Genomic DNA, 26,853 nt, shown 5'->3' with positions numbered 1-26,853 from the left:
AAACGCCAGGGACTCCATTAAGTCCCTGGCGTTTATCATCAGGGAGTTGATACAAGAAACGCATCAAAGTGTGTTATTTTTGTGCTGCTTCTAATACTGCCATAAAAAAACAACAACATCTAACCCACAGAGAACAAGTTGTCAATAGGAGGGTTCAATTTATGATTAAAATTACATGTATGCAGCAAGTGAAAGAGGTGACACCTGCATCCTGGTGACCATCAAAGAAAACAGGAAAGAAAGATATGAATGAAACTGAAAACATAATTAGAATTCAAATACATTGACATTTATATTTAGTAATTTAGCTGATGCTTTATTCCAAGCAACTTACAATCAAGCTGTGATGCAATGTTTGTGTAAGAGAGATAGTAAATATTATATTTATCTAAAATAATTGCTTATAGACTTTCACTGATTGGTAAATCACTTCCTTTAGTTCCCTTCCCCCGAGTGGGACACCGTCACCCCAGAGGCCAAAAACCTGATCAACCAGATGCTGACCATCAACCCAGCCAAGCGGATCACTGCTCAAGAGGCCCTCAAGCACCCATGGGTCTGCGTAAGTGTCCCCAGCATCACACAGACAGCAGTCATTACAGTGCAAAGAACTCGGACAAACAAGTAGTTTCATCACAGCAAATGCAAAAAAACTTTAATAACAAATTCATTCTAATCTTCTCTTTTCTTCTATTTGTTCCCTTCATCCACTCCTCTTCCTGCGTGTTCCTGGGTTTTTCATACTCCCAGCAACGGTCCACAGTGGCATCCATGATGCACAGGCAGGAGACTGTGGAATGCCTGAAGAAATTCAATGCCAGAAGGAAACTCAAGGTCTGTTTACATGTTCAATCTTTCCTGCTTCCTTCTCTTCTGCTCTAATGAACATTTTAGGATTACCAAAGTTTTGCCATGCATCGTGTGTTTTCACTCATTCCTACGTAACTTCAGCATTGAAGCGTAAAATGACAACTGAATTAACACAACAGATAAAAACAGCTGAAGGAGATCACAGATTGTGTGAATTTTTTAGTACACAGTTATTTGTACAAAAATATTTTGCAAAAGTTTAGTTGCTTTTAGATATCTTAAATATTCACATTGTATCTTTGAACGCCAAGGTCTCTCTCGCCCTCTCTCTCTCTCTGAGAGTCTTTAATGTGTATTTCAGCGATGTTATTGCTGTCAGTAATGGCTCTTTGAGGGTCTCTGCTGATTGCTTCAATTTCAATGTCTTTTGTTTTAATTTTCTGTCAGTAATGTTAATAATTAAATGTGTGCCTCTGAAATCCTCATGTTAACATTTTAAGTGACTAAAAATTAAACGTATCATTTGTTTTCCTCCCAGGGGGCCATTCTTACTACCATGTTGGTTTCTCGAAATTTTTCTGGTAAGTCTTGCTTGGACATAATTCATGTGAGTGCGTCATAATTAGACAATAAATGTGCATGCAGACATGGTAAATGCACGGATTATAATGCTTGCAGGCCAGTTTTATTGCTTTATACAAATACCTACGCACTGAGGGAGACGGAAACGCTCATGAATTCAAGCAGCTCCTTTGAGCATCTGTTCCTTAAAAACACTTTCATCCATTATGAATTACCGTACACTTTTTCCAAGGATTATTTGAAATCTAATATTTCTTTTTTTTTTTTTGAACTCTATATTAAAACAAAACATTCCTTGACAATTGCACATATACATCATTTGCAAACTTGAAAATCTAATATTTCTTGATTGGAGATGAATAGAGATCCGTTTTATTCAGTGGGGTATTTTCAGCGGGGTTGTGCTCGGTAATTGGGACTTCCATTCTTACTTCCATTCTCCGTTTAGCATTTGTTTGGAGGGCCTTGATCTGCAGCTTTGCATTGATGATGCTCATTCTTGAGTGAACATCGATTAGGGGTGTTTGTGATTATGGAAGAATTCACAGCACTTTGTTTATAGTCCTTGAAATTATTTATTTTTTTAATTAAGAGAACTGAGTCGGTGTTTGTGTACAGTTTGAGTGTGTAATTTAATTACATAGCTGATAATGTATGTGTGTGTGTGTAGCTCTTGCGCCGTGTGCGCTGCAATAGGAAATGGTCTGCATCGACTGAACAACCAACCAGCTCTCTCCCTCTGTCTCGCATATCGTCTGGTTGTGTCTCTCCCTGGAGGAACTAATCTATTATGTGTGAGATGATCTGATGAACGAGTCAGATTAGGGACAGACCTTCAGTAAAAGACATGCCACATTACATCGATGCATAAGTAATCACTCGTGTTTTGTGTAGTAGGACTTTATTCTCATGATGTTTTACGAGTCGTGCATTATACAAATCGGTGTATCGCGTCCCGGTGCTGACACGGAGGAGGTCCCGTCTCTCTTTGTATGCTGCTGGAATGCCTTGTAGAATTATCATCATGAGAACAATGAAGTTGAAAAGTCAACGTTGTAGAATGTTAGAATTGTTCATAACTGGAAACAATCAAAGTGTTACTTGTTAACAATATATTCATTTGGAAGCGAGGAGCATGAGAACCTCTTCCTTACCAAATGTTGTAACCTTATCTCGTCGTCGTCCTGAAGAAGCTGCAGCTTTCTGAGATGCAGCGCATTGAGATGAGAAAACAATCAGAGTCTCAGATCGCCCCCCCCCCCCCCCCCCCCAGTGGATGTGACAGGTTGGACTGTATGCCACGACAAAATAATGCCATTGCTCATATGTAACTCACACTCCCTTCTTTAATCTCGAGTCCTGTTTGTCTCTTGTCTCACCTCCCCCCCCCCATCCTGCTCACCCGCCTCCTGCCGTGCCTATTGCTACCCCTCCTCACGCTCTTCTCTATAACCCTTCTCTCTAAATGTCACTCCACTCTTTCTTCCTTCATTTTCCCGAGCCTTCTCACCCCTTGTTCTTTCTCCGTGTGTGTGACTGGGCATTGGACTCTTAACAGTGGGCAGCAGGCAGACCACGGCTCCAGCGTCTGTCACCGCAGGGCTGGTGGAACAAGGTAGCATAGTGGCCCCGCCCAGGGGGTCCCCGCCTCATCCCATAATTCATTAAGGTCTTGGAGGGAAGCCCGGCCCCCGCTGGCAGAACATCTGTCTCCTGATGTCTTTGCTGCCCATCACTGCTCTGTCAGCGCCAAACAAATGAGCTAACCTCTTCCTTTGTTTCTCTTTGTTCTTCTCTCTTTTCCTCTCCACCTGACATCTCCTGTCTCTCATCAGGTTAATTTGATCGCATTACATTTACTATATTCTCTCAATTTGCTGTCTGTTGTCTCACAAGTCACTGGATATTTGCCTCAGTCACTCATCTCACTTTCCCCCGCACTCCTCTTTCCCGCTCTCTTCTTTTCTCTGTCTAATAATGACACTGGAAAGTTTATCCCAGCCACTTTAAGGATGGAACTGCCCAGCAGCTGTCAGTGAATGCTGCATGGGGGGCCCTGACGTGGAGCATGCGCTGCAACAAGGGAGGGATTTTGGTGCATGGTGAACATTGCGGAAGATGCAAGGCTGGGCTGATTCTTGTGAAGTCCAAACCTTAAGCTAATACTCTAATAGTCCAATACTTTGCATTGTAACACATCTTAATATGGAAAAAAGGTATGCAGCCTCATCTCCATCTGATGCGCTGCAAGAATTCAAGCTCCGTGAAGAAGCCTGGCCTTATCAGCTAACGTTATTAGCTTAGCTATAGGCATCTCCTTACATCCGTATGCATGTTCCAACTCTCAGATGTAAATCTACTGATCTGCTCCGTGTGCCACAGGTGTTGTTTGAGCAGCAACCTCTGTACAGTGGCAGCTTTAAAACAAATAATAATAACTGCGTATATGGATGCTCTTAATAAGTAGTACTTCTTTAAAGTGCAACAGAAGGCGATTTGGAGCTCATTTTAATAAATGTGGACCCATTAATCCCAGAATTTCCTTCGGGATTAATAAAGTTCTATTTTATCTTATCTTACTCATGTATTTTATGAGTATGCAGAAATGAACCACACGTCAGTGTCCTTGTTTCTTCGGACCACTGGGAATCCGCAGTCCTCTCCGTGTCCCTCAGCCTCCACTCGGCTCCAATTGAATATTTATAGTGGGCTGTCTCCCCCTATCAGCCTCACTGATTCAGTGAATGCCCTACTCCAGCGTTCATATTCATAAACACACGTACAGTCACTCCTCACCCTGAAGCGGGAAAAGAGATACTGCCCTTTGAGATGTCCTCGCCACGTCTACAAAGACTTCTTTAGAGACGTCTACATCTAAATGGGTTTCTCCAATGTCTTAATGCATCTCCCGATTCTATTTAAACACATCCCTGCCCGTCCCTGCTTCTTGCAGTGTTGCATCATGCAAGTTTTTGAATTTGAATTTAGAGATGTGTTTTTTTTTTTTTTTTAATCTCTTCCTCCTCTCTCCTCTTGCTTCATGTGTAATTTGTGGCAAGGTAAGGAGTGTTTGCCACCTTCAGTTTAAATTTAAACTATCTTTGATTTTTCAGGTTTCCACAGAGATTTTCTCTTCTGATGGAATTTGAGCCACTTTTAGCCACGTTCGGTCCAGGTTTTTAGAAGATCCAGTTTGCCACTTATGGGGAAAGAGCACAATGAAATACTTGTATTACTTGTTATCCCTCCTCTTCTGCTTACAATCTCTCTCTCTTTCTCTCTCTCTGCATTCTTTTCATATCCTCTCCTCTTCTGCCACCAGAGAATGTGAATGATCTGACATTATTCTGACCCCATTTCTTCTCCTCAGTAACAACAAGCCTTTGGAAGGAAGAAGAACAGCACAACAGTACATTCACGCCATTCTCACGTCCCTCCTGGTTATGCTCTGCCGCCATGTCACTTCCTGTTGTTCCTTGTTGGACTGCTGAAAATATGTACCTCTCTTTTACCATAAGTTCAAAGAGGAGAACAAGTAGCAAAGCAGAGGCAGGACAAAAGGCATGCTGGTGTATTCTGTCTCCTCTGCATCGCTTTTCAAATAGAGCCTTGAGAATGTGTTCAAACGGATGCAATGTGTTGTTTTGTTTTGTTTTTTGCCTTTGGACTAGTTTCCTAACGACTGGACCTTTTTCATCCTAAGATATCACTGCCCAAAGGGTATCCTCATGAAATGTGGGCTTCTGAAAAGCTTAGAGGCTTTGTTGGAAGGGAAAGTGAGAAAATCATTGAGTGCTATGTCTCGTATTCAGAGAAAGTAGAAGAGAGTAAGAGAAAAAGAAAAGGGAAGAAAATCGCACGACACCAGGGTCGTGTTTTTAGACATGTGGCTGGCTGCTGATGTGATAACATCTGACTGGACTTGAAGTAGCAATCAGCTCCTTCTAAAGGTCTCAGTGAGGATTACATTCTAGAGGAGTGACTGGGCTCCGGAGTCTGGTGCTCAGACTAGCAGGTGGATCCAACGTGCCCCAAATGAATGCGTTTGTGTGGTTGAATTGAGGGGGTGGTCTCAAAGAAAATTCAACAATATTCAGAATAATTATTGGAACAGAAATGTACAGGAGGCTCATCCGTCCATCCCAAGGTATTCAGGTTTCGTTGGTCGAGATTTACAGTCACAGAGACGAAGATAAAAGTCTAGCTTCAACTATCAGACATGGTTAAGAGCTGAATGTGTAATAATTATAACTCAAAATGAGAAATGTAAAAATTACCTGTATTTGTGTGTGTGTGTGTGTGTTTCCACCAGGCTTGCATCGGTATAGTACTCACTACATAGTGTAGAGTTCATACGTGATCCTCACAGCCTCAGTCTCCCACCGCACGACATTCCAGAGAGTCTGGCTCTTGTTTTCGGGGCTGCTCGCAGTGAACGATCTTCCCTATGCCATCAGACCGCCTTGCTCTCTGCGCCGTCGCGGTGGAGTCATGGTGAATGCCCTGCAGACCATTTTCTATTGTCTGCACACCGTTGAAAGGGATTATGGGTATTGTGCGCATCAGAGGGCCGCGTCTACTGTGCCGTTCCAACTCTCTTGCCTCCCAGTGCTCTCCATTAGACAGCAGACTTGACTCTTTACTAATCCTTCATAAGACACCCCCCCCACAGAGTTTTTCAATGCAGTGCTTATTGTTGAGTGTGGGATTGCTGTGAGGGGCAGCCATCTTTGTTTTAGCTTCCCCATGAGAGGACCTTAACAAAAATCAATGTGAACCAACAATGAATGTACGTTTTTATTTAGCGTGTTTAAAAAAGAAAGCTGCAGGTTCTTACCATAATGCGGCGAGTCTCAAGACAGACGGGGACAATAAGTGTGATGCATATATGTATAAGTGTTTGATGTATTGAACCAACTATGTTTGCATTTTAGCATCAAACCTCAGCTCAGACGAGCCGTCACTAAAACCTTTTTCTACTTTACAGATTGTGTGAGTGCAAATTGAGTTTGGCAAAAACTGCTCTCTGGCTTTTAGAAGTTCCAGGATTGTTCAAACATAACCAGAAGGACAATAGAGATGAAAGTGTAAATTCATTGGAAGTAGGGGGCATGGTGCTTTATTCAGAATGAAGTGACAATGAATCGCTCGCTACCTGTTCCTCGTGTTCGGTGACTTGAGGTGACGGGGATTCCTGGCGAGAACAGCCGGAGCTCTTTATCAGCGAGGGGCCCCTCGCTCTTTCAGTCTCTACAAAAATGATGCACAGCTCAACAAAGAAGGTTTTGTTTCTGTCTTTCTTTTGCTCTTCTGCTGCTGACTCGTCGTTCTGTCCTGTGTTGGTCATTTCAGCAGCTAAGAGCTTGCTCAACAAGAAGGCAGACGTCAAGGTAAGGGTCAGCACAGCTTCCTCACACATCTTTACCAACACTCCTCCTGTCCTCCTCTGCTCCGCCTCTTCTCTCTGGTTTCTCTGCTCTGCCTCTTCTCTCTCTGGTTTCTCTGCTCTGCCTCTTCTCTCTGGTTTCTCTGCTCTGCCTCTTCTCTCTCTGGTTTCTCTGCTCTGCCTCTTCTCTCGCTGGGTTCTCTGCTCTGCCTCTTCTCTCTGGTTTCTCTGCTCTGCCTCTTCTCTCTCTGGTTTCTCTGCTCTGCCTCTTCTCTCTCTGGTTTCTCTGCTCTGCCTCTTCTCTCTGGTTTCTCTGCTCTGCCTCTTCTCTCTGGTTTCTCTGCTCTGCCTCTTCTCTCTCTGGTTTCTCTGCTCTGCCTCTTCTCTCGCTGGGTTCTCTGCTCTGCCTCTTCTCTCTCTGGTTTCTCTGCTCTGCCTCTTCTCTCGCTGGGTTCTCTGCTCTGCCTCTTCTCTCTCTGGTTTCTCTGCTCTGCCTCTTCTCTCTCTGGTTTCTCTGCTCTGCCTCTTCTCTCGCTGGTTTCTCTGCTCTGCCTCTTCTCTCTCTGGTTTCTCTGCTCCACTCTTTCCTTTGTGGTTGAATGTGTTTGTTCCACATGCGTTTTGTGCTCTACGTCTCTGTGTCATGATGCGTTACTTCTTGTGATATAAGTTGAGTTAACTTTTGGGTAAATGGAATCACGTCTGCATACATGTCTGTACTTGTGTGTGTGTGTGTGTGTGTGCTGCCTACCACGGAACTCCAGGATCTCATTCTTTATCTTGATTGATCAGCTCATCGCCACCTCTCAGCCGCCATTATTAAATGTAACCATCCATCTTTCAGCTCCTCTGCCTCTCTTCCATCCATTTCTGTCTCTTTTCCCTCCTTTCAGTGTTTCCTTTTCCTGCTCACTCCATCTGGTCTTTAGCCCCACATTTGTGTTCATCTTTTCATGAAGATCGCTCACCATCCCACGCTCGCACATATACACACACATATACACACACATATACACACACACATATACACGCTTCCCACACAGAACTTCCGTGCAAGTGTCTGCATCCATGCATGAGCTTGTGTGACAAAGCTTGTAACCTTGTGTTCACACAAATTAATGTGTTTGTTTCTCAGCTTTGTTAGCCAGAGCTTTGTACACACACATTTACCTGTAGGTGTGTGTTTGTGTTTAGAAAAATGTGGCTATGTGTGTAAATCCATCACATTTGTTTGTTGGTTTGAAAGTGCAGTTGGGGGTGGGAGAATGGCTGCATAAGTGTAGGCGTTCACATGCATGGTTTGTGCATGTGTGTGCGTGTGTGTGTGTGTGTGTGTGTAATATGTGTGTACCCCCTCCCGTGTCTCCCTGCTTCGTCGTTTCAGCAGTGAATGTGACTCCAGTTCCAGGAATAGCTGCCAGTCTGGACCCCTGGAAACACAGACGACAGAAATAGATGCTTACTTCCACGGTGGTGCGCTCATTGCCTAGCAACAGGCTCCCCACACACTTGTTCAAACCGTTTCTAAAGGCATCTTCTTCATTTGCTTTTGTCCCTGCTCTCATTTCCAGTCATCTCTTGATTCTCCCCATGTTTTCTCACCTCCACGTGTCCTTTCTGTTCTTTTGCCATCAGTGAGCTCTTCTCCTTGGCCTCTCCTTCACGTTTTTCTTCTTCTCCCGCTAGTTTGTCCATACATAACGGCGCCCGATGATTGTCAGCTGTACAACGTTCTCACTTCAAGCAGGAACTCTTGCTGTCTCTGGCACTAACTGCACAACAATGGCTACCTCCTTTTAAATCCACGCCATTCAGGCCTTCCTGCAGTTTTCCTGTCTTGAGAGCAAAGTGTGTGTGTCGTCTTTTTGCTTTGATAAAGCTACGACATGGAGCATTCATACAGTTTGATATGATGGTTAGGGTTTTTATTCTTTTGAAGTGGTTTTGCTGATGTTTAGGTTTGGACCGTGTTGTGGAAGGATGCTTCAGTGTAATCAGTTTTTCCATCTCTTATGTGCTCTTCCTGATCATTTCCACTTAAGTCACAACTTACTCCTCATGCTTGCGACACCTTGCTTTCGCTGAAACAAATTTCCAAGAGGAGAAGCTTTCCTTCTTCTGCTTCATCTGACTAAAGTCTTTCCTCGTACTTGTTAAGGTTTGGAGACCGTGAGGTTTGGTTGTTGTTTTTTTTCTTGAAAAGGTCATTCTTGTACTTTGTACGAACACAATCAGTGTTCATCATAAGTGAATAAATCTTTTGCGCCCCTTCTTCCACCATCCATCTGTCCGCCCGTTCGTCAATACACCCATCAAACGCCCGGTGACAGAAACGCAAGTCCAGCTCTACTGTCCAGTGTATGGTGAGCATGCTCTCTTTGCTTTTGCCCATTCTCCTTTTTTCTTGTTGTTGTTTTGCTCCTTTTTTTTGGCTCCTCAACTCCCGTTTCGTTAATCCACCACAATTTGTTTTCATTGAGGCTCTACAATGTTACCGGATTTAAAAAAAAATTTTTTTTGTATTGAATCAGTTTTGATGGAGCCATTTCTTGTTGGGACAGGAAGTAGTTTGCTTTACATTTTGGCAACAGCAGTGGTACTTTGGTAGTAATCACAGACAGAAAAGTTTACATGAGCCAGAAATGGATCGATCAAATACTCAGAAAAATCTGACTTCTATTCCAAGGAGAAGTCTTTGGCCCCTGCTGATTGTGCTGTGACAAAACCAGACCTCACATTACTCTGAAAGCATGATGGAAGCAGGGTGTTTTAGCGCCACCTAAGGGACGCTGCTCCAGATCTGTCCCTTTTAGAAACAGAGGCAGTGCTTTATGTTTGTGGTTTTGACACGGAACTCTTCATTCCAGCAAAACATCAGACGTTCAAGCAAAAGCAATGCCAGTATAGGCAATGAGATGACCTGCTCCTGGGACCATCTCGGGACTCACGTCAGCACCTAACACAGTTAATAAAATCCGATAAGTGAACTAGACGGTAATGCATCCACTCCTTTTTGCCTTTAAGCAGATTTTTTCCATTGCAACCTGCATGTACCCTTTTTCCACATACCCATCATCCCCTCTGTTCCTATCCCCATTTGTTCTTCATTCCACTGCTTCATTTGTCCATCTGAAGAACCAGCTCTGAATACTTTCGCCCACTTTCTCTTTCTTTGCTCTCAGAAACATTATGAAACCATGTTGATTGTGTAAAGATGAGTGATGACTTCTGAACATACAGCTTCTCATTTGCTGGCCTTATTACTTTTGTGTGTGTGTGTGTGTGTGTGCATGCATTGTATGCATTCTGTGAGTCTGCTCTTTTATCTCCTCTCCTCCTTTACTTCCTGTTCTACTCACTGGGTTTCTTTAAAAGTAAATAAATATATTAACCTCTAATTATAATATTTTGCTCATGTGAATATCTTCCTTTTCATAGATTCACCTGTGATTGGCTTTGGGATATGATGTCAAAGTAGTGTCACAATTATTAGTATTTCAATTATTTCATACTTTCATGATGAACAATTATTTTTTATGACTGTGTTTTATAAAATGTTCCTGAATACAGCACCACATTTGTTTTTTAGAATAAGCTCCTATCGCCCCCGCCAACCAATCCGGTACCCTTACCTTAAGTTCAAGTCAGTGAGATATCCTAAATGTTGTCTTTTAGATAATTTTCCATCCGCAGATGTGAGATAAAATGGCCAGCTTGATTTATTCATTGGTCTTATTGATTATGCTATTTGATGGGATTCTTTACTCTTTCATTTAAACTTCACAGCAGATGAAAACGTGACGCGCATTAAGTGATCTACAACTTTTATTGACCTCTTTCACTGACCAGTAGTTGTTGCGTAGACATGAAGCCGACCTTGTGAAGTGAGCCACGTTGGATCGTTCACCTCCACACCCAGGGCTCTTTATTACTTTCAAGCTGCTGTTTAGCCAGAAAATACCACAAATTATATATGTAGATTCCATGCAAAAATATGTTTGAACAACCGGTAGGTATAAAGCATTGGGCGGCGCTTTGATGCATGGTCTTCAAATTAACATTTGGTCTGGGCTTATTAATGCGATTGTCACAGAAATGGCACCAATGAATCATTGATGAATGAACTCCTAAGCAGCAGCAGTGGACAGAGACAACATGGTCATGTCACTGTGGGATTTACAACATAGTGATGTCACTTTTTTAAAATACGCTAATGAAAACTTAAACATGTAAACTCAAGTCACTAAACTAAACCCAGACGTGAAATCTACATATTTGGATCAGTCATTTCAGTTTACTGGAATTCAGGAACATGGTTTTTCTAGCCACGGTCATTGTTGAAACTTTGGAACAAGTCGTTTCACTATTCATGAGAGAATAATTTATTGGAGTCTATAGGAGTTACTTTCACTTATGGTGTATGTTTTTTGTGTTGTTTTTTTAGGCAGCTCAAACAATCTAATCAAAATGAATGTCTTATAAAATAAAAATAAAAATACGAAACTAAAGTTGTGACAGTTAACGAAAAGAACGGCGGGAACACCATAGGGAAAAGTTCATCCTCTAACATAAGATCAAAAGAAAGTATGTACGAAAGCACATGCATGGGCACACGCTCACTAAACCCACCTCTTATTGTTGGTAACACTTTTGTTGTCTTTCCTCCCTCTCTCCTCCCCTTTGCTGCACAGCCTCAGACAAACAGCACCAAAAACAGCATAGTCACCAGCCCCAAAGGAAACATCCCTTCACCTGCTCTGGTATTTACCTCCTCAGCCCCTTCTCTCACTTTGTGGTTATGCATGTCTATCTAACCGCCGCCAGTCCGTCACCCTACACCACTCCCCCCACACACCTTCACCTGTGTCTGTTTTTCCTCTCTGTCCATCTTGTGGATTGTGGTTATTTGTGTAACAAAGAACAATGCAGGCAAAAGGCCAGCAGGTGCTGTCAGGAAGCGTTTCCCCATCATAGGTGCGGATGATATGTGGCTTGCAGATGGGATAACATTGTGCTGCCATGTCATTTTCTCTTTTGGTTAAAGGCTTGCTGAAAAGAAAACCAGTGCCTGCTGGGGGTTGTTGGTATGATTTACCCCATCCTTTCTGTTTCTGCCTCTGTAGAGAAGTTACTCCCCCAGGTGTGTGCATCAAGTCGAAAGGTCTGCAGCTTGTCCTTCTAGCTAAAAAAGCACACTAGATGCCTCAGAGAATAATTCATCCTCTTGTGTTAACGGTGTGGAATCACCTGGAATGCATTTACCTGGGCGACTGGCACCTCACCTTAGTTAGTTTTTCATTAAGTGCTTCTCTTCTCCATCTGAGTTCAGCTGTACAAATTCACCATCATTTCCAGCTGGTAAATCTGTCAATATTTGTGAATCTTTAAAAAAAAAAGGCAATTATATAACTTTTTGATAAATAAGCCAAAACCTTCTTGTGTCAAGATTTTATTTTGATACCAGCAGTCTTTCAGAGTGAAGCGCTAGAGGAGATGAGCACTTCAGTGTTCAGTTTCTATCATTTTTCTAACAATGGTTCTTTTTAAAAAGTCAATCAAATTGTAAAGATGCAGAAATGTAATTACAGACTTATTCCTAAGACTTGATTTTCTTTTTACGTATTTTTACACAGTTGTGTTGCACTGAAGGTGCAGAGAGTAGGTTATTAAATGTAATATTGTTCATATAGTTCATAAATTCATAACCACGTATAGGTAACAAGGACCAACATGGTGTCTAGGTTGCTGGATCAGAGCATCTCCAACACGCCCAGTATTGTTTGCTGGTCCCAATTTCCCTATGAAAAGGATATAGGGTGATGGGTACTCAAGGGTCATTGGTGTGCCTGGGGAGGGAAGGCTAGAAAGTGTTGCCCAGTCTCACAGAAGAGCTGCTCCAGTGCTAATTGCTAGAGTCACAGAGTATGGGGGGGGGGGGGTTATTGAATATCAGAAAGAAAGAAAAAAGGAGAAGTTGTAGTAATTGTCCTGCCTGTAAGGAGAAAAAATCACATCATATGTTCACAGCAGAAAAAAACTGAAAAGACATTTGATTGCAGAAATTTTAGATCATAAAAATGTAATAGCTCTTTTTTGTAAGTGCCCTCGGGGTAGATTCAGTAGCCAAAAATTAGAAGGATGAAACACTTTACTCTATGGCTGATATGACGAATAGAATACATTTTGTTTTGAAGGCTGAAACGATGCCGTTCTCTGCTTGGTAGGAAGGAACAGAAGGAACAGAATGACCCGTTTTCATGTGAGATCTTAGTCCTCTTGCTGTGTGACAGTAAGATCTCAAGGCGAGCACTTATGTTTGTCAGAGCATATTTCATATATATTTTAAGAGTTGGTTTTCGATTTTGTACAGATTACAATTGTCTTGACTTTCTACGTGTTTGCATCTTGTAGAGCATCAGAGGCTACGTAGAATTATGCAGACACAGCGGGGTAGAAATAAGAATGTAAGAAGACGTTAGGGTTCAAAACATGCCCCTCGCTGTGCTGTCATGTTCCTTTGGGTTTGTACGTGATGTATCTATGCTGTGTGTGTGTGTGTGTGTGTGTGTGTTCTATATACAGATTCATTTTCGCCCCCACATCTCACTTCATTCTGGAGATTTCTTCATTCTTCATTCTCTCATTAGTCATCTTCAGCAAACACTTCCTTCCATCTAATGATCATCATCCCCGTCCATTTTTACACTCTCTTCTATCTTTATCCACCTTTATTTTACAGTGTTTTCTTTTCCTCCTTTGTCCCCTCTTTCTTTCCTTTCTCTCTTTCATTCCATGTTCTTCCATCTCCTCTCCTCCTCCTCCTCTTCTTACAGGAGCCTCAGACAACCGTCATCCATAATCCAGTGGATGGGACAAAGGTATTCAGCTTTCCCCAGTCTGGTCCAATTCTTCATCCTCTTTGTCATTCTCTTCCTCCTCTCACACAGTGTGATCCTTGTTTTAATAAAGGCATTGGCATTTGGTTTTCTAATGCATACATGCATATATGTGTGTGTGTGTGTGTGTGTGTGTCTGTTGCTTGAGGCCACAGGACCGTATGAAGGGAACATGGGATGAGTAATGTTGTAGACCATGATGAGCAGTTCCCCATCGAGTAAACCTGTGTGGTCATGTGACTCATTTTAACACACACACCTCATCTCCCAATATTAAAAATGAACAGCAGAATATTACCGGTAACTAACAGTGTCTACATTTTCATTAGAATGGCACTCGTGTTTATAAAACAGGCTATTGTTTAATTACAGATAATCAAGAACCTTAACTTTATATTAGATTATATTGTGTTTGACACAACGCTCTCCCTCACGCTCAAACACTTGTCATCACTGCTCGGCCTCCTCCTCTTGTCTCCGGCTGCTTTCTAGAAGACTATGAAACCACTTTTGTGCCTTGTCCTCCCGGTATTATTGGTGCACGGCTGCTCTTCTAATTGAGGTCGCAGAGTCTCTCAACTCTCCTCTAGACCCATTTAATCTGCTAATTGGAAATGAGAAAGCTGCATCCTCCCCTGAGAGGAGACAAAGACAGCCCGAGGGGACAGGAGGTGGATGGACAGACGCTCTGGTGACAACTAAAGGGAGATTAATAATCCACTCTGCCTGCTTCTATTTTTGATTGAACACATTCCTTTGAGTTTCTGTCAGCTTCAGTCAGAGACGAGCGCAGCCTGTGGAGGAAGGATGTCACTCGACCGCATGACGTGACACACACACACACACACACACAGAAATAAAAGTAGGATGAAGAAGAGCGAGCTTTCTCCTGAACAGATGAAGAGTAATCACGTTTCAGGCCAAGTTTAAAAAGTGAAATGCGGGCTAACGACAGCGATCGGGCTACTAGGATGCTTTTCAGGCACGGTTGTCTTTTGCACTAGTTGACACAATAACATTTCTGTCCTCGTTTGAAATCTGTCCATGCATTTGATCAGTATGAATTGACCTTGATAAACTCGGTACTCTGTAATCCTTTTTTTGTTTTGAGAATACATGACATGGCGACATAGGAGTTTTCTAAATGTTTTGAAATGTGTCTTTGTGGATGTGTGATGTATTCAGCTCAAATGTGTGTGTGACTGTTTGCATTTAATCTTCAGGAGTCATCAGACAGCAGCAACACCACCGTTGAGGATGAAGATGTGAAAGGTATAAGACCGATATTGAACAAATCACAAACCTTGAAAAAAAAACTGTGTGAAAATGAAAGGCCAGAATACGTCCGAGACAAATTCTGGATCCGCGCTTGACATTTCCACGGTGTCGATCTCATAGTGATAGATGAACAACAAGAATACCTGCAGAACTACATGAGGTCACTCCCGTGACCATGAAGTCATTGTTTCAATGCAATAGAAACACAAACAACACATCGACAACAATCTGCAGACAGAAATGTGGCTCGGGTGCCTTTTATTCTGCCTTGTCATGGTAACAAGCTTCATTGTGTTGGACTGTGACAAGCTGTTCATCGCCTGTTACTGTCATATTGTAAATGAAGGCGTCTTTAAAAGCACGCACAGCAATAGTTTAACCTCCTGGCGGTACAGAGCGCTGAATGTGCTTTCATAGTTAGCGGGCTGCCTTGAGTGAGCTTTGATTTTATTCCACAGCAATATCACAAAATTCGCAGTGTAAAAGGGTTTGATGCTAACTGCTCAAAAACGCTCCAGCACTTGGTTTTGCCTTTGTTGTGGCTAACTGCAGATGATATGTGTGTGCGTGTGTGTGCGTGCGTGTGCACGCGAGCTCTGACATGTAAGCGGTCTTATGATACGGTTTTGGCATCCTGAAGATGTTGAATTTCGTCTAAAATGATGGTATTGAGAAACACACACCTCTGAAAACAACACGTCTGTGACACGCGTGAACCTCTGGAGTCGTGCACGCTCGCGTTGTGTCGACCTTTTTTTTTGGTCAGTGTAATTTGTGTGAAAGAGATGTTTGGGCTCCATGTAAGATTCTAGAGAAAAGTCCTGAATGGATTTAGATGCCAGAGAGAGGTGGAGGATAAACCAATTTTGCTCGCAGGTTTGCTCGTATCTCGGAGCGCTCATATGTCGAGGTATTACTCTATTCATTATTTTACAAGTATCATCCTTATTCTAAATTTTTTTTCGTAGAGAAAAGTAACTTGTACTTTTAGAACGACAAAAACAATTTAAAAATGTGTGTGCAAATGTAGGCTGGAAGTGGCAGTAAGACACAGACGTTCTGCAACCCTCATTAGTTTTACTACATTTGATTTTAATTCACATCAAGAACACAATTCTGGTAAATACTGCATGTGACAGTAAAATAGTGATCCAGACTAAATTCCTCAATTCCCAATATATCCAATCACAAGATTCAGGATGAATGTATTTCAGAAAATGTCATTTTGGTAACTGAGGAGAACAACTAGACTTGTTTAGACCACATTCGGTTTCATTAGTTAGCTTCATGCTAGCTGGCTCACGAAGAAAAGTAAAGCAACAGTTGTTCTTTAAATCATTTACAGGGGGGTGATGTTGTCGTTCGGCCCCTAGTGTAGCTCACCATCGAGGTTTAAGCTCCTTCCTCCTTCTCTAAAGACTGGAGCCTGAAGCTAAATAGAATGTAACATGTCGTCTCTTTGAAAATGTATATTCCTGAATTAGCCACGACATACACACACATACACACACATACACACACATGGTCTGCTACGGTGCCATATTCCTGGACCATCGTGGCCCTTCCCTGCACACACTGGGAAAATCCTCCCCCTCCTTCTTCCAAGCTCCAAAATTGGACTCTCACCCCTCTGGTAGGAGTGGAGAGAGGGCAAGGTCACCTTTTAGCTGGTGGGGGGGGGGGGTCAGTGTCCACATTTAGCCCGATAGTAGGAAATGGAGACGGAGTTCCCAGAGAGGCGCCACCTTTAGGTCGCGTTGGACTCACACAGCGGTTTTAATATAGTTGAGGAAGGAGCCAGCAGTGCTGAGAAAACGACAAGGGCCAGGTGAGTGCGGGAGGGCAGGGGGGATAGTTTGTGTCCTGTCGGATCCTGTCGGATCCTGTCGGGTCAGTGACTGCTCGGCAGCTGGTTGGTAACCCAACGCCGGCGTTGGCGGTCGGAGCGTCTGAATGCATGAATCTGTTCTGTTACTCAGTGAGGTTATCGTGATGGATGCGTGTCAGCGGCGTGTTTCCTGAAGGCTGCTTCATTGTGGGTCTTTCCAGTTTGGCTGTGTAGGCGATCATTTCTCTGTCAGGTATGATTTATATGCTCACCTGCTGCAGCTGCAGCTCTCCTTGAGGCATCATGGGAAATAAGCGCTCACTTTCCTGAGCTGCACTTTACCAGAGATCACCTCTGCCGTGCCACTACGTCTTCTGTCCTGATATTTCCTGCTCGTTACGGTAACCTTTTTTAGCTGAAGTGATGTTTACTGATGCTGACGCTGAAGTGTCTGTTGCTTTGTGAATCTGAGCATTAATGAAAAGAGGACGTTTTGTCTTGCCATCTCATTTCTTCTGCAGGGACATTTTTTTGTCCCTCTGTTTGTCAGGAAGGTTTCATGAATCCCCCCCCCCCCATATCAGCTAATTAATCAGAAGAGCAGTAAGGAGTTCAACGCCACCTATCTCATTATCATGCTGGAAACACTCCCATCAGCAGAACCCACTTGTAAATCCTGCTATAATGAAGCCATTAATGTGCTTCAGGATAAAAAATGAGACCCGATGAGAGACGAATCAGTGAACAGCAGCTTTACAGAGCAACGATTGGCTGAGTTTATCGTCTTTAGGAGCTGGTCATTTTGCACCTCTCCTCACTTTACGCTTCTGTGTATTGTCCCAGGCACCCCTGCATGCATTAAAGCAAATATCTGCCATTAAGCAACACTTAAACTCCTGACCTGCGCTGGGCCTCGTTGCTCCATTAGACTCTGTAGCATCGTTGCTACATCTCACAATCGGACAATCTGACGACAACGCGGAAATGCAAAAAGCGAGCCGCTCTGGAAAGCCGTTGAATGTTTCGTAGTACCGGTACTTCTGCCCCCCGACTATCCTGCCGTCCTGACTTTCTGCCGACGCTGCATGATATTTACGATAACTCCACGTCTCCCCCTCTTGGGCAAAAGGAGGCATCGCAACACAAAACCGCTGCATGGCAGGCTTTTCATTGCCTCTGTTGGTGCATGCTCCGTTCCCGTTCTGTTTTAGAGAGCTCTGATGAAAATCCAGCACCATGGCGTCATCATTGATGAGACGCCATTGCTGCAGCGGCGCCTGGCTCGTCCTAGCGCTCTCCAGATAGTCCCGGCGCTTCGGCCAGCCTTTCATTGAAGTGTGATCTCTCCCATCTTCTTCCGGTCCTTCCTTCTTAACTCAGCTGCCACAAAGTTTTCTGACCTGCTTGGCTCAGTGCGTAGGGGCTCAGGGTCCACACCGGACTGGGAAGGGTCATCCAGCACTCCGCCTCCTGCTGTCCCCTCTGCCCCTTCCCCGCCACACCCCCCCGTTGTCCCAATGCAGAGTAAGTAGAACAGAACCAGAGCAGGGCGTGTGCAGTAACCCATTTCCTTTTCCCATAGCAAGCTGCACTCATTCTGTCCTTCAGGATTGTGAGAATGGAAGGGAAGTAAAGGAGCTTATCTTTAAGTTACGGGCCGACCCTTATGTCGAGGGAGAAACGGTCCTCTGCTGCGTATATTAATAACTAGATGAAAGGCAAAGTGTGCTTAGCTTCATCGTTGCATTGCATTCCTTTTTTTGACTTTTCTTCCTGCTTGCTGTTTATAATCTGTTCTTTTGATTTGGTCCTCCACCACCCTCCCATCCATCCATCCATCCATCCAATCACGCTGCCCGGACGACACTCAGTGTCTCGGCTCACAGACCTGGTAAGCAGCGTTCGCAAGGTGCCGGCGTCCCCCGCACACGAGGGTGATGCTGCACCGGTGCCGGTACCTAGCGCCAGGCCCACCCCTCCACCTGCACCCGCCACCTCCTTACCTCCCCCTCACTCCCCTTCCAGCCTTTCCCTGTCCTCCACCCAGAGTGAGTACCGAGCGTGGCTCGCCCCAACTCCAAGCATGGTAGCAAATCGAGAGAGAGAGAGAGAGAGAGAGAGAGGTTCTAACTGCTCTGCTGTCACCTTTGTTGTAAATAAACTGTGCCGGTTACAGCTGAGCCTCGATAACCTTCTCAGTCTGCCGTGAAGAGCAGACTGCAGAAAAATGTCTGTGTCTTTTGATGAGTTGTGATGTCTGTAACTAAATAAGGGACATAAATAGATGCCTTGTGTGTGCTCATGTTACGTGTGTTTGAATGAGGAAGAGGAGGGCTCTGGGATTTGCGTGGGGATGTTGAATATAAGAAATGTATTGCTAAACTAATTCAAGGACTAAATAATGTTTTGGTTCAACTCCACGGTTGAAGAAATGTCACCATGAAGAACATTTTTCAGCACGATAAACAACATTTATTTTGTTTCTCAAATCATTATATTCCCAGGAAGGATAACTTTGAAGGCAGATGCTTTTCTTTGTCCATCTGTGTGCTTGCATTATTCAAATGAAATTATTTGTAGAAACTAACAGCTCTACATTCCACCGAAGGCTGTGATTTGCTCTGATTAATTTGTTAATCCATCCTCTTCAGCGCGCAAGCAAGAAATCATCAAGATCACCGAGCAGCTGATCGAAGCGATCAACAATGGCGACTTTGAAGCATACGCGTGAGTCTGCTGCTTGTGTGCAGTTTGTCAGGCTTGTGATCAAATGCATAGTTTAAAGTGAATTTTGGGGCATCGATTAAAAAGTTCTGCTCTCCTCTTCAGTAAAATCTGTGACTCTGGATTGACTTCGTTTGAGCCGGAGGCGTTGGGCAACCTGGTGGAGGGGATGGATTTCCACAGATTCTACTTTGAGAACCGTAAGATTAAGACTGCTACAGTCTTCCTTGACAATAATGTGTATATTTTAATATTTGTTTCTTCTTCTTTTTTACCTTATTTGCTTTTATTTTTGATAGAATTGCTCATCTAATTAGTCTGAATCACAGAATGAGGCTCAGAAACAGGAACGTGGTCGGTTCTGTTCTCATTTAGCTGCTGGCAGTCGTCATAAATAGATCAGGAAGTGATTTGACAGCAAGTTTCAAATGGAAGCAGAGAAAAGCTCCATCCTGAACGAGCTCGACTCAGGAACGGTGGCCGGAGTTGATCCACAGCAACTGCCACATTCACTGACTGAGATAATCATGTGACGTGCAGGCGTCGCATTTCATCGTTGTGAGCCATGTCCTTAAACTTTCAAACAGTATTTGCATTTGTAATTGTCAAAACTTTAACAATTTTGCAGGATTTCATTTAAAAACAATAATATTGGTTATAGATCTTGACCTTGATGCTTTGTTCACTTTTCATGTCTTCAGTTTTGGCTAAGAACAGCAAGCCCATCCACACCACAATCTTGAATCCTCACGTCCACCTGATCGGCGAGGATGCGGCCTGCATCGCCTACATCCGCCTGACACAGTTTGTTGACGGGCAGGGTCGGCCGCGGTCGAGCCAGTCAGAGGAAACCCGAGTTTGGCATCGCAGAGACAGCAAGTGGCAGAACATCCACTTCCACTGCTCAGGCGCGCCCGCTGCGCCGCTCCAGTGAGGTACGGACACGGGCGCGAGATTTAATGATGAGATTATAGGTTCAGATTTCTGATCATTAGAAGCTCTGGTTTGTTCTTTACGTGAGACAGACATTTTCTCCAGTCATATGTAATCAACAGTAGGTTTACGTTGACTGTTGTTTCCTGTTTTATGTCTTTATGATAAAGTAACCGAACTCTGGCAGGAGATTCATATTTACCACGGAGACCTGGGAATATCAAACCTCTCATCTAATGTCTTCCTAGAAAGGGAATATAAACCTGCGTCCCAAAATGTCAGAGTATGTTTTTGCACTGTGCTTTTATTGATCTGTCCGTGACCATTTGTTTCTTCTCAAGGTCGGGTTCCATGTCTCCGTCTGTGAGGAGCGCTCTGCTGGAGTGTGAGAGGAAGACATCGAGGAGGAAGGATGACACGACAAAGTCCAACGTCAGTTTCCCTGCCCTTCGACAGCAGACCCCTCCCTCCATGGATGCTGAGCCTCAACCCCCCAGCACACATCTCTCCTTTTACTGCTTCTGTCTCTCATCGGCTCTGCACCATTAATACACCAACACCAACCCTCTAGACCTCCTGTGAAGCTGCACCTGTGTGACATAAACACTGCAATGGAAAAATAGTATGTAAAGTTTTAAGCAAAATACAGTATATTATTATTATTATTATTATTATTATTAATACAAAGTTGCAATTATATATGTAATTTGTTCAATTCTAAATTCTTGACGCCAGTGGTTTCTAAAGGTTTTGTTTTGTTTTGTTTTGTCTTTTATAAGGAAGCATGTTTTTCCCGTATTAGCAGTGGCGATTTCTTATTGTGGCTATTAAGTGGAAAATGATTTGGGCAGTTTGTAATTTGCTTCTTGTATGTTAAGTATAATACTGCGCCCAAACCCATAATCATCGTCATCTTTTTTGTTATTTTGTCATGCACTATTTGTCTTTTTCTTTTTGGGTGGGGTGAGTGATGGTGTCTGTTTTATCTAAGCCAGGCACCAACACTGGGGTGTGCTGATCCAGACATAATGGCTCCGTAGAGTTAGAGGAGCCCCCGCTGCAGTATGACTGGCAGGAGGAGGGGTCTGTGAGGCTCAGCTTCTTGTTACCATGGGAGCATCATCATCGTCATCATCATCATCCAATTCTATCCAACAGTGTGTTATAACAGTTTTTCAGGATGACACACTCACCACTCGCGTTGGGACGTGATTCTTTTATCTCATATATGAATCCTAGTTCGAGAATTATTGCTTCGGCTCATGGAAACCGATTCTTTTATCTCTCAGGCTTTTGGTGCTGAAAAGCTACAAGTTACAAACATTCACAGAATAAAATCTAACTATAAAACACTGGATGTGCGTGCTACTAAAACAACAAAGCATGAAAAGAAAAAAGACATTTGCATCCTGGTTGTTGGGGGGGGACTTTCTCACTAATGTCGCCCTAACGCCACAGTGAGCTGGTTTCCCTCTCTGTCCTGACACGCCCCGTGCAGATAGTCGCCGTTCTGGTCTGCGTCTGTGAAGAAAACGGTCGGTTTGCTTGAAACCTTGAGTTTCCTGCTGTGATTTCTGGGAGGTTGGCCGACTGTGATGTTTGCCGAGGGCTCTCCTGTACCACAGTGTGTGTGTGTGTGTGTGTGTGTGTGTGCGCACGAGCATGTACAGTACATTTGCTGTCAGTATGAAGCGGGGGGGGGGGGGGGTTGTATGAGAGGTGGAAGGGGAAGGCGTTATTTGTGAGGACATATCGGTCCCCTGCCTTCAGCCCACGACTCTATCGTCTGATTTCTCCTGCTTTTATCAGCTTTTAGGTTATAAAGTGTTTGTGCCAGAAGGGCAGCGGGATTAAATCCAATGGACTTCGCAGCACTGAAAACATTTGTTTTGGGGGGGGGGGGGGCAGTTGCCTTGTGATCAGCTCCTCTGTACAATGCTCAATCTTCATTGGCTGCCTTCACTCCACCCTATTGCTCAGCCTAACATATTAAGCGTCAGTTTGGTGAATGGTCCTCAGGTTTTTATTTCTTTTGAGTATTTATTTATTTATTTTAGAGTATATTTTTATTGTGCTTGTTTCTGTTTTGTTCGTTTTCCTATTGTACAGCCCATGCAGACCGTGTGTTGTTCAAAAGGACACTGCTTCATGTACCGGTAGACGTTTTTTAACAGGATAATACGCCCAGCTTGCATGTGTGTTTTTTCCGTAATGACCAACATGGTGTGAATTACATTTTCCTTTTGTCCTCCTATTTTTCTGATGGATCTTCAGTCATTGATGTTTATGATGTTGTTTTTGCAGTTTTACAGTCCTTTATTTATTCTACATTACCAGAGTTGGACACTTATCATGTACTCATAATACATTGTATCTTATTATGTGATCTATCCCTTCAAGAGCGTCATTGCCTTTTTTCTGGAAGCGGATCAGGACCACATGTGAGACGTGTGTTCTGATTTTAAACCAGAAGTTCTTTGCGTGGCCTCAGACATCTTCCATACCTTTTATGTAAGAAGATTAAACTTTACTGAATGACGTTCTTCAAGGTGAATTACTGGACTGTTGTATTGTACTCATGTCTCTTCCAGTAGCAGTGTTAATGCCAAGTTAAGCCTGATTTATACTAAAAGGTCAAAGGTCACCTGGAGGCATTCATGTCTAGTTTTGCAACCCAAACATACACCCCCCCTCCTCCTTCTGAAAAGGAGAATTAGCAGCATGTGCAGTACAAAGGTGTCGTTCTTCTGTTCTTTGTATTTATTGGCCTTGGAAATCTATATAAGATTCACATTTACAAGCGTTCACAGTATTACACAACTGCAGCTAGCTCGCAGCAAGCTAACATTTTCTTGCATGGCGATCAACAGGATCCTTCGGGGTTTTTTTGTGTGTTTTTCATTTTCTACTGAAGCTTTTGCTATTTTCTCAGCTTTTTAAGCGCATAGAACTATTTTTGTCTCAGGATGACATAATGAAGATGATTACAATGATGAGGGTGATATTTGTGGCGCTATGAGGACGTTGACTTGTGTTGATGATTATCTCGCATGCTTTTCCACGGGGCTCTGTGTTGTCAGTGCAGAATGACTGCCTGCTCAGAGAATACTAGGAGAGCTCCAGCGGTGGGGGGGGGGGGCACAGTCACATAGCAAAGCGCTGAAGCGCAGAGCAATGCATCTGATGTTGTTGCACAGCCCCTCATATATGAACTTTAGCTGTCCTCTTGTCTCTTGAGGTCAGCGCGAGTTCTGCTGCACTGACAACCCTGAGTTGGCTTCGCTTCGTCTGGTGTCTTTCACCATTTCTCCCGTTTCCACCCTTACCCAATCAGCTCTCTGCATTTGGCTCTTTATGGTTTCTCTCCATCTTTCTTTGTCCACTTGGGTTTCTCCTGTATAATATTAATCCCTTAGTTCTAATTCTTTGGATTACTGCTCTGTTCTCTTACTTGCTACATGTGTTTCTATAACTAAGGTGTTAAGGTGTTATCAATAAAATGATCATTTAAATAGAGATTTGTCAGTTTCTGTATTTACTGACACGTAAACAGCAGCAAGTCTTTGAGTAAGAGTAACTTGAGACGGTGAATTCAGTTACTCAATGTAAATCCCACTGCCTGATGAGCTGGTTCACATTTAAGGGACACTTAATACAAGCGCCCAGAAACAGCAATGTAGATGTATGACTAACAGAAAGTGGAAAAACTCAAGTGAACTACAAGAACACCAAAAACTGTGCTATAACAAAAGTACTTAGTTACTTTCCACCATTGTATTCAACTCCAGAAATTCCAAGGTTAAAATCCAAAATTCATATTGTTTTTGACTGAAAACAATCACATAACTTCATGGTTTAATTAACCAATATGTTTGCGACATGAAATCATGATTTCCCCAAAGACTGTAAACATGAACATGTGGTAACCTTTACCACCTTTTGGAAAGAAGTTATATTTGAACATGCAAACAACATTTTAATTAATTAAGTTGCCAAACAATGAAAATAAAAGGACTGTTTGTGTCTTTTCCACCATCAGGCCAGTTTCACCAGTCTCTCACTGGCCTCCCACAGTTTTTTTGCCACACCAGCATCTCTGGCGAAAGGACGGAGAGTAGCGAGTCGGCAGTCAACGAAATAGCCCCCGCTGTGTTTGGCAGCTTCATCTGCCACGGCGCAGTAGACGACAGTCTGAGCTCCAATCTCACACGGTACGAAAAACATCCACATGATCACCTGCATCAGCATTTGGAATAGGACGGAGTAGTGGCTCGTCCACCCGCTTTGGACAAATCCTTGCAGAAAGGACGACAAAAGAACAAAGTGTTGAAAGCGGTATTCAGTAAACAATATTCAATGCTAGCTGGACGTGTGTCACTTTACAGCCTGCGTTGAGCACAAACCAAATAACGAAAATGACACTCCTGAATGTTCATTTTTGCTATTTCTGAGATGTTAATTCTTACTAAAACTGAAGAAATCTGATTACCGGGATGCACGGCGTAGGAATTCACTCCTCTCCCTTCAGTGGCGCGGGCCAGCTCCTGGCTGAAGTAAATGTTGGCCAGCTTACTGCGACAGTAGGTGAAGAATGGCAGCAGATTGTAGTTGAGGTCCTGAAAGTCGAGTTTCTGGTATTTGTAGGTGGAGCATGTGAGGGTGACCACCCGGCTGGGGGCGCATTCTTTCAGGCGAGGAAGCAGCAGGTTGGTCAGGAGGAAGTGACCCAAATGGTTCACACCGAAGCACATGCTGTAGCCATCGTCCGTCCAGTCGAGCACACTGGGCATGCCTGCAGAGAAGGCATGAAGAAAGAGTTCCGTTTTCATTCGGCGTCCCTGCGAGGCTATTCGTTCCTCGGTTTGTTTTTGTTGACAATACATTCAATAGTTGTCTTTACGAGATCAATATGTAGCAAACAAATCACAAAAAAGACCAAAGGTTTTTTCTCTCGGTAATGGTGAACCTTTCTTTAATTCTTCTACTTTTCTTTTGACCAGTCAAAACAACAGAAGGCAAACGTTCCAGTTTAATTTGATTCACATGGTCCAATCCCATCACCTCGAGTTACTAATATAACCCAAATTCACTTCAGAAAGTCTCACAGAAAACTGCACAGACATTGAAACACGGCGAATATTTGATGCAGAAAACTGCACAGACATTGAAACACGGCGAATATTTGATGCTCGTCTCGCTGCTACAATCTGGTGGATGAAAGTTCGAGCGTATCCGTTGGAAGGAAGACGCTTCTTCTTTGTTTTCATGCACCGCACCTGCGTTATTTATCAAGACGTCAAGCCTCTTCTCCCTCTCCAGGAAGCGTTTGCAGAACTCCCTAACAGAGCGCAGGTTGGCCAGATCGAGCTCCATGTGAAGGACGTTCAGGCTGTGGCTCTTGAACTTGATCTCCCTCACAGCTTTCTCTGCCTTGACCATGTCTCTGCAAGCTATGACGACACGGGCGCCTCTCATCGCCAAGGCAATAGCCGTGTCTTTGCCAATGCCCGAGTTCCCACCTGCAAAGGAAAAAAGGATGTGCAGCAACTCAAACAATGTTAATGACTCGTTGGATTACGTTCTATTCCAACCAGGGACTAGCAAGGCATATGTAAAGATGAGTATATAATAAGCAGATAATGTCATTTACCTTTATAATATGAATGCTAACCGATAATCATCATGTTTAGTAGCACAATTAACCAGGTTCATGCTTATTTACCTGTGATAAGAACCGTTTTGCCATCAAGTCTTTTGAGGTCGGTGCAAAGCCTCCTCTTTTTCATCCATTTCAGAATGAAGAAAGCAGCTAAAGACGCGACGACTGTGTACAGAAAATACATCCCCCGGTCGGGGCTGCAGCAACAGCGCAGATGTCGCTGACAGCCAGCTAACGTCAGATAGCTTGTTAGCTTGCTAACAGTCAAAGAAAAATGTCATATTTGCTTAATATTCTCTTCTGGTTCTTCACGCAACGTAACGTAACCGACTGGATTACGTAAGCATTTACAACCACTAGTTATTTTATTTTACCGATAATTATTTACAACTACTTCTACATCACGGGACAGCGATAACATGACGAGCACATACGCCAAATGTGTAGCTCCCGTATTATCACGCGAGAATACAGGATGTTACCGATCCTACTATGCTGATGCCGTGACTGATCTACCTTACCGCTGATTGGCTTTCCGCCGATATTCTTCCATGCGTTTCAACCAATCCTAACCTACTATCTTGATCTAGCCAATCAGAGGGAAAGAAGTTCGGCCAGGCTTTCGCCTTAGTAGGATTATCTATTTTAGTCGCCTTTACAAGTTAGTAAAGCTAAAATCATGGTTAAAATGACACAGTTGTAAGAAGAATTAATTTTGGGATACATATAATACTATTTGGTTCCCATGAAGAAAAAA

At 43.4% G+C, this 26,853-nt stretch overlaps 2 protein-coding genes across 2 annotated transcripts in view; one reads left to right on the top strand and one right to left on the bottom strand.

Annotated features, from left to right (window-relative positions):
- Positions 1-20,870, top strand: part of LOC137913571 (calcium/calmodulin-dependent protein kinase type II subunit beta-like) — a 39,942-nt gene extending 19,072 nt beyond the window's left edge. Inside the window, exons 10-20 of the mRNA XM_068757214.1 lie at positions 440-562; positions 751-834; positions 1,349-1,391; positions 2,951-3,007; positions 6,748-6,782; positions 11,470-11,538; positions 14,898-14,946; positions 19,432-19,507; positions 19,610-19,704; positions 20,206-20,439; positions 20,779-20,870. Coding sequence (XP_068613315.1) covers positions 440-562; positions 751-834; positions 1,349-1,391; positions 2,951-3,007; positions 6,748-6,782; positions 11,470-11,538; positions 14,898-14,946; positions 19,432-19,507; positions 19,610-19,704; positions 20,206-20,438 — 864 coding nt within the window. The 3' untranslated portion in view covers position 20,439; positions 20,779-20,870. The remainder of the gene's footprint in view (positions 1-439; positions 563-750; positions 835-1,348; positions 1,392-2,950; positions 3,008-6,747; positions 6,783-11,469; positions 11,539-14,897; positions 14,947-19,431; positions 19,508-19,609; positions 19,705-20,205; positions 20,440-20,778) is intronic.
- Positions 20,871-22,143: 1,273 nt separating this feature from the next.
- Positions 22,144-26,498, bottom strand: si:dkey-174n20.1 (uncharacterized protein LOC796174 homolog). The gene is made up of 4 exons (XM_068757209.1): positions 26,160-26,498; positions 25,714-25,956; positions 24,927-25,229; positions 22,144-24,732 (listed from the first exon to the last, which is right to left on the bottom strand). The coding sequence occupies exons 1-4, from the start codon at positions 26,278-26,280 to the stop codon at positions 24,473-24,475; spliced, it is 927 nt and encodes a 308-aa protein (XP_068613310.1). The 5' UTR covers positions 26,281-26,498; the 3' UTR covers positions 22,144-24,472.
- Between the last annotated feature and the right edge of the window lie 355 nt (positions 26,499-26,853).

This window comes from Brachionichthys hirsutus, unplaced genomic scaffold (genome assembly GCF_040956055.1).
Source record: "Brachionichthys hirsutus isolate HB-005 unplaced genomic scaffold, CSIRO-AGI_Bhir_v1 contig_718, whole genome shotgun sequence".
NCBI lineage: Eukaryota > Metazoa > Chordata > Actinopteri > Lophiiformes > Brachionichthyidae > Brachionichthys > Brachionichthys hirsutus.
Note: the sequence above shows the minus strand (reverse complement) of the source record. Positions and strands in the feature narration are given on the sequence as shown.

Excerpts from the sequence above, each read along its gene's own strand:
- si:dkey-174n20.1 (XM_068757209.1), bottom strand. The coding sequence starts at position 26,280 with ATGTATTTTCTGTACACAGTCGTCGCGTCTTTAGCTGCTTTCTTCATT. Across the intron at positions 25,230-25,713 it reads CGTCTTGATAAATAACGCAG|GCATGCCCAGTGTGCTCGAC; the intron begins GTGCGGTGCATG and ends CCTTCTCTGCAG. Across the intron at positions 24,733-24,926 it reads TTCCTACGCCGTGCATCCCG|GATTTGTCCAAAGCGGGTGG; the intron begins GTAATCAGATTT and ends CCTTTCTGCAAG.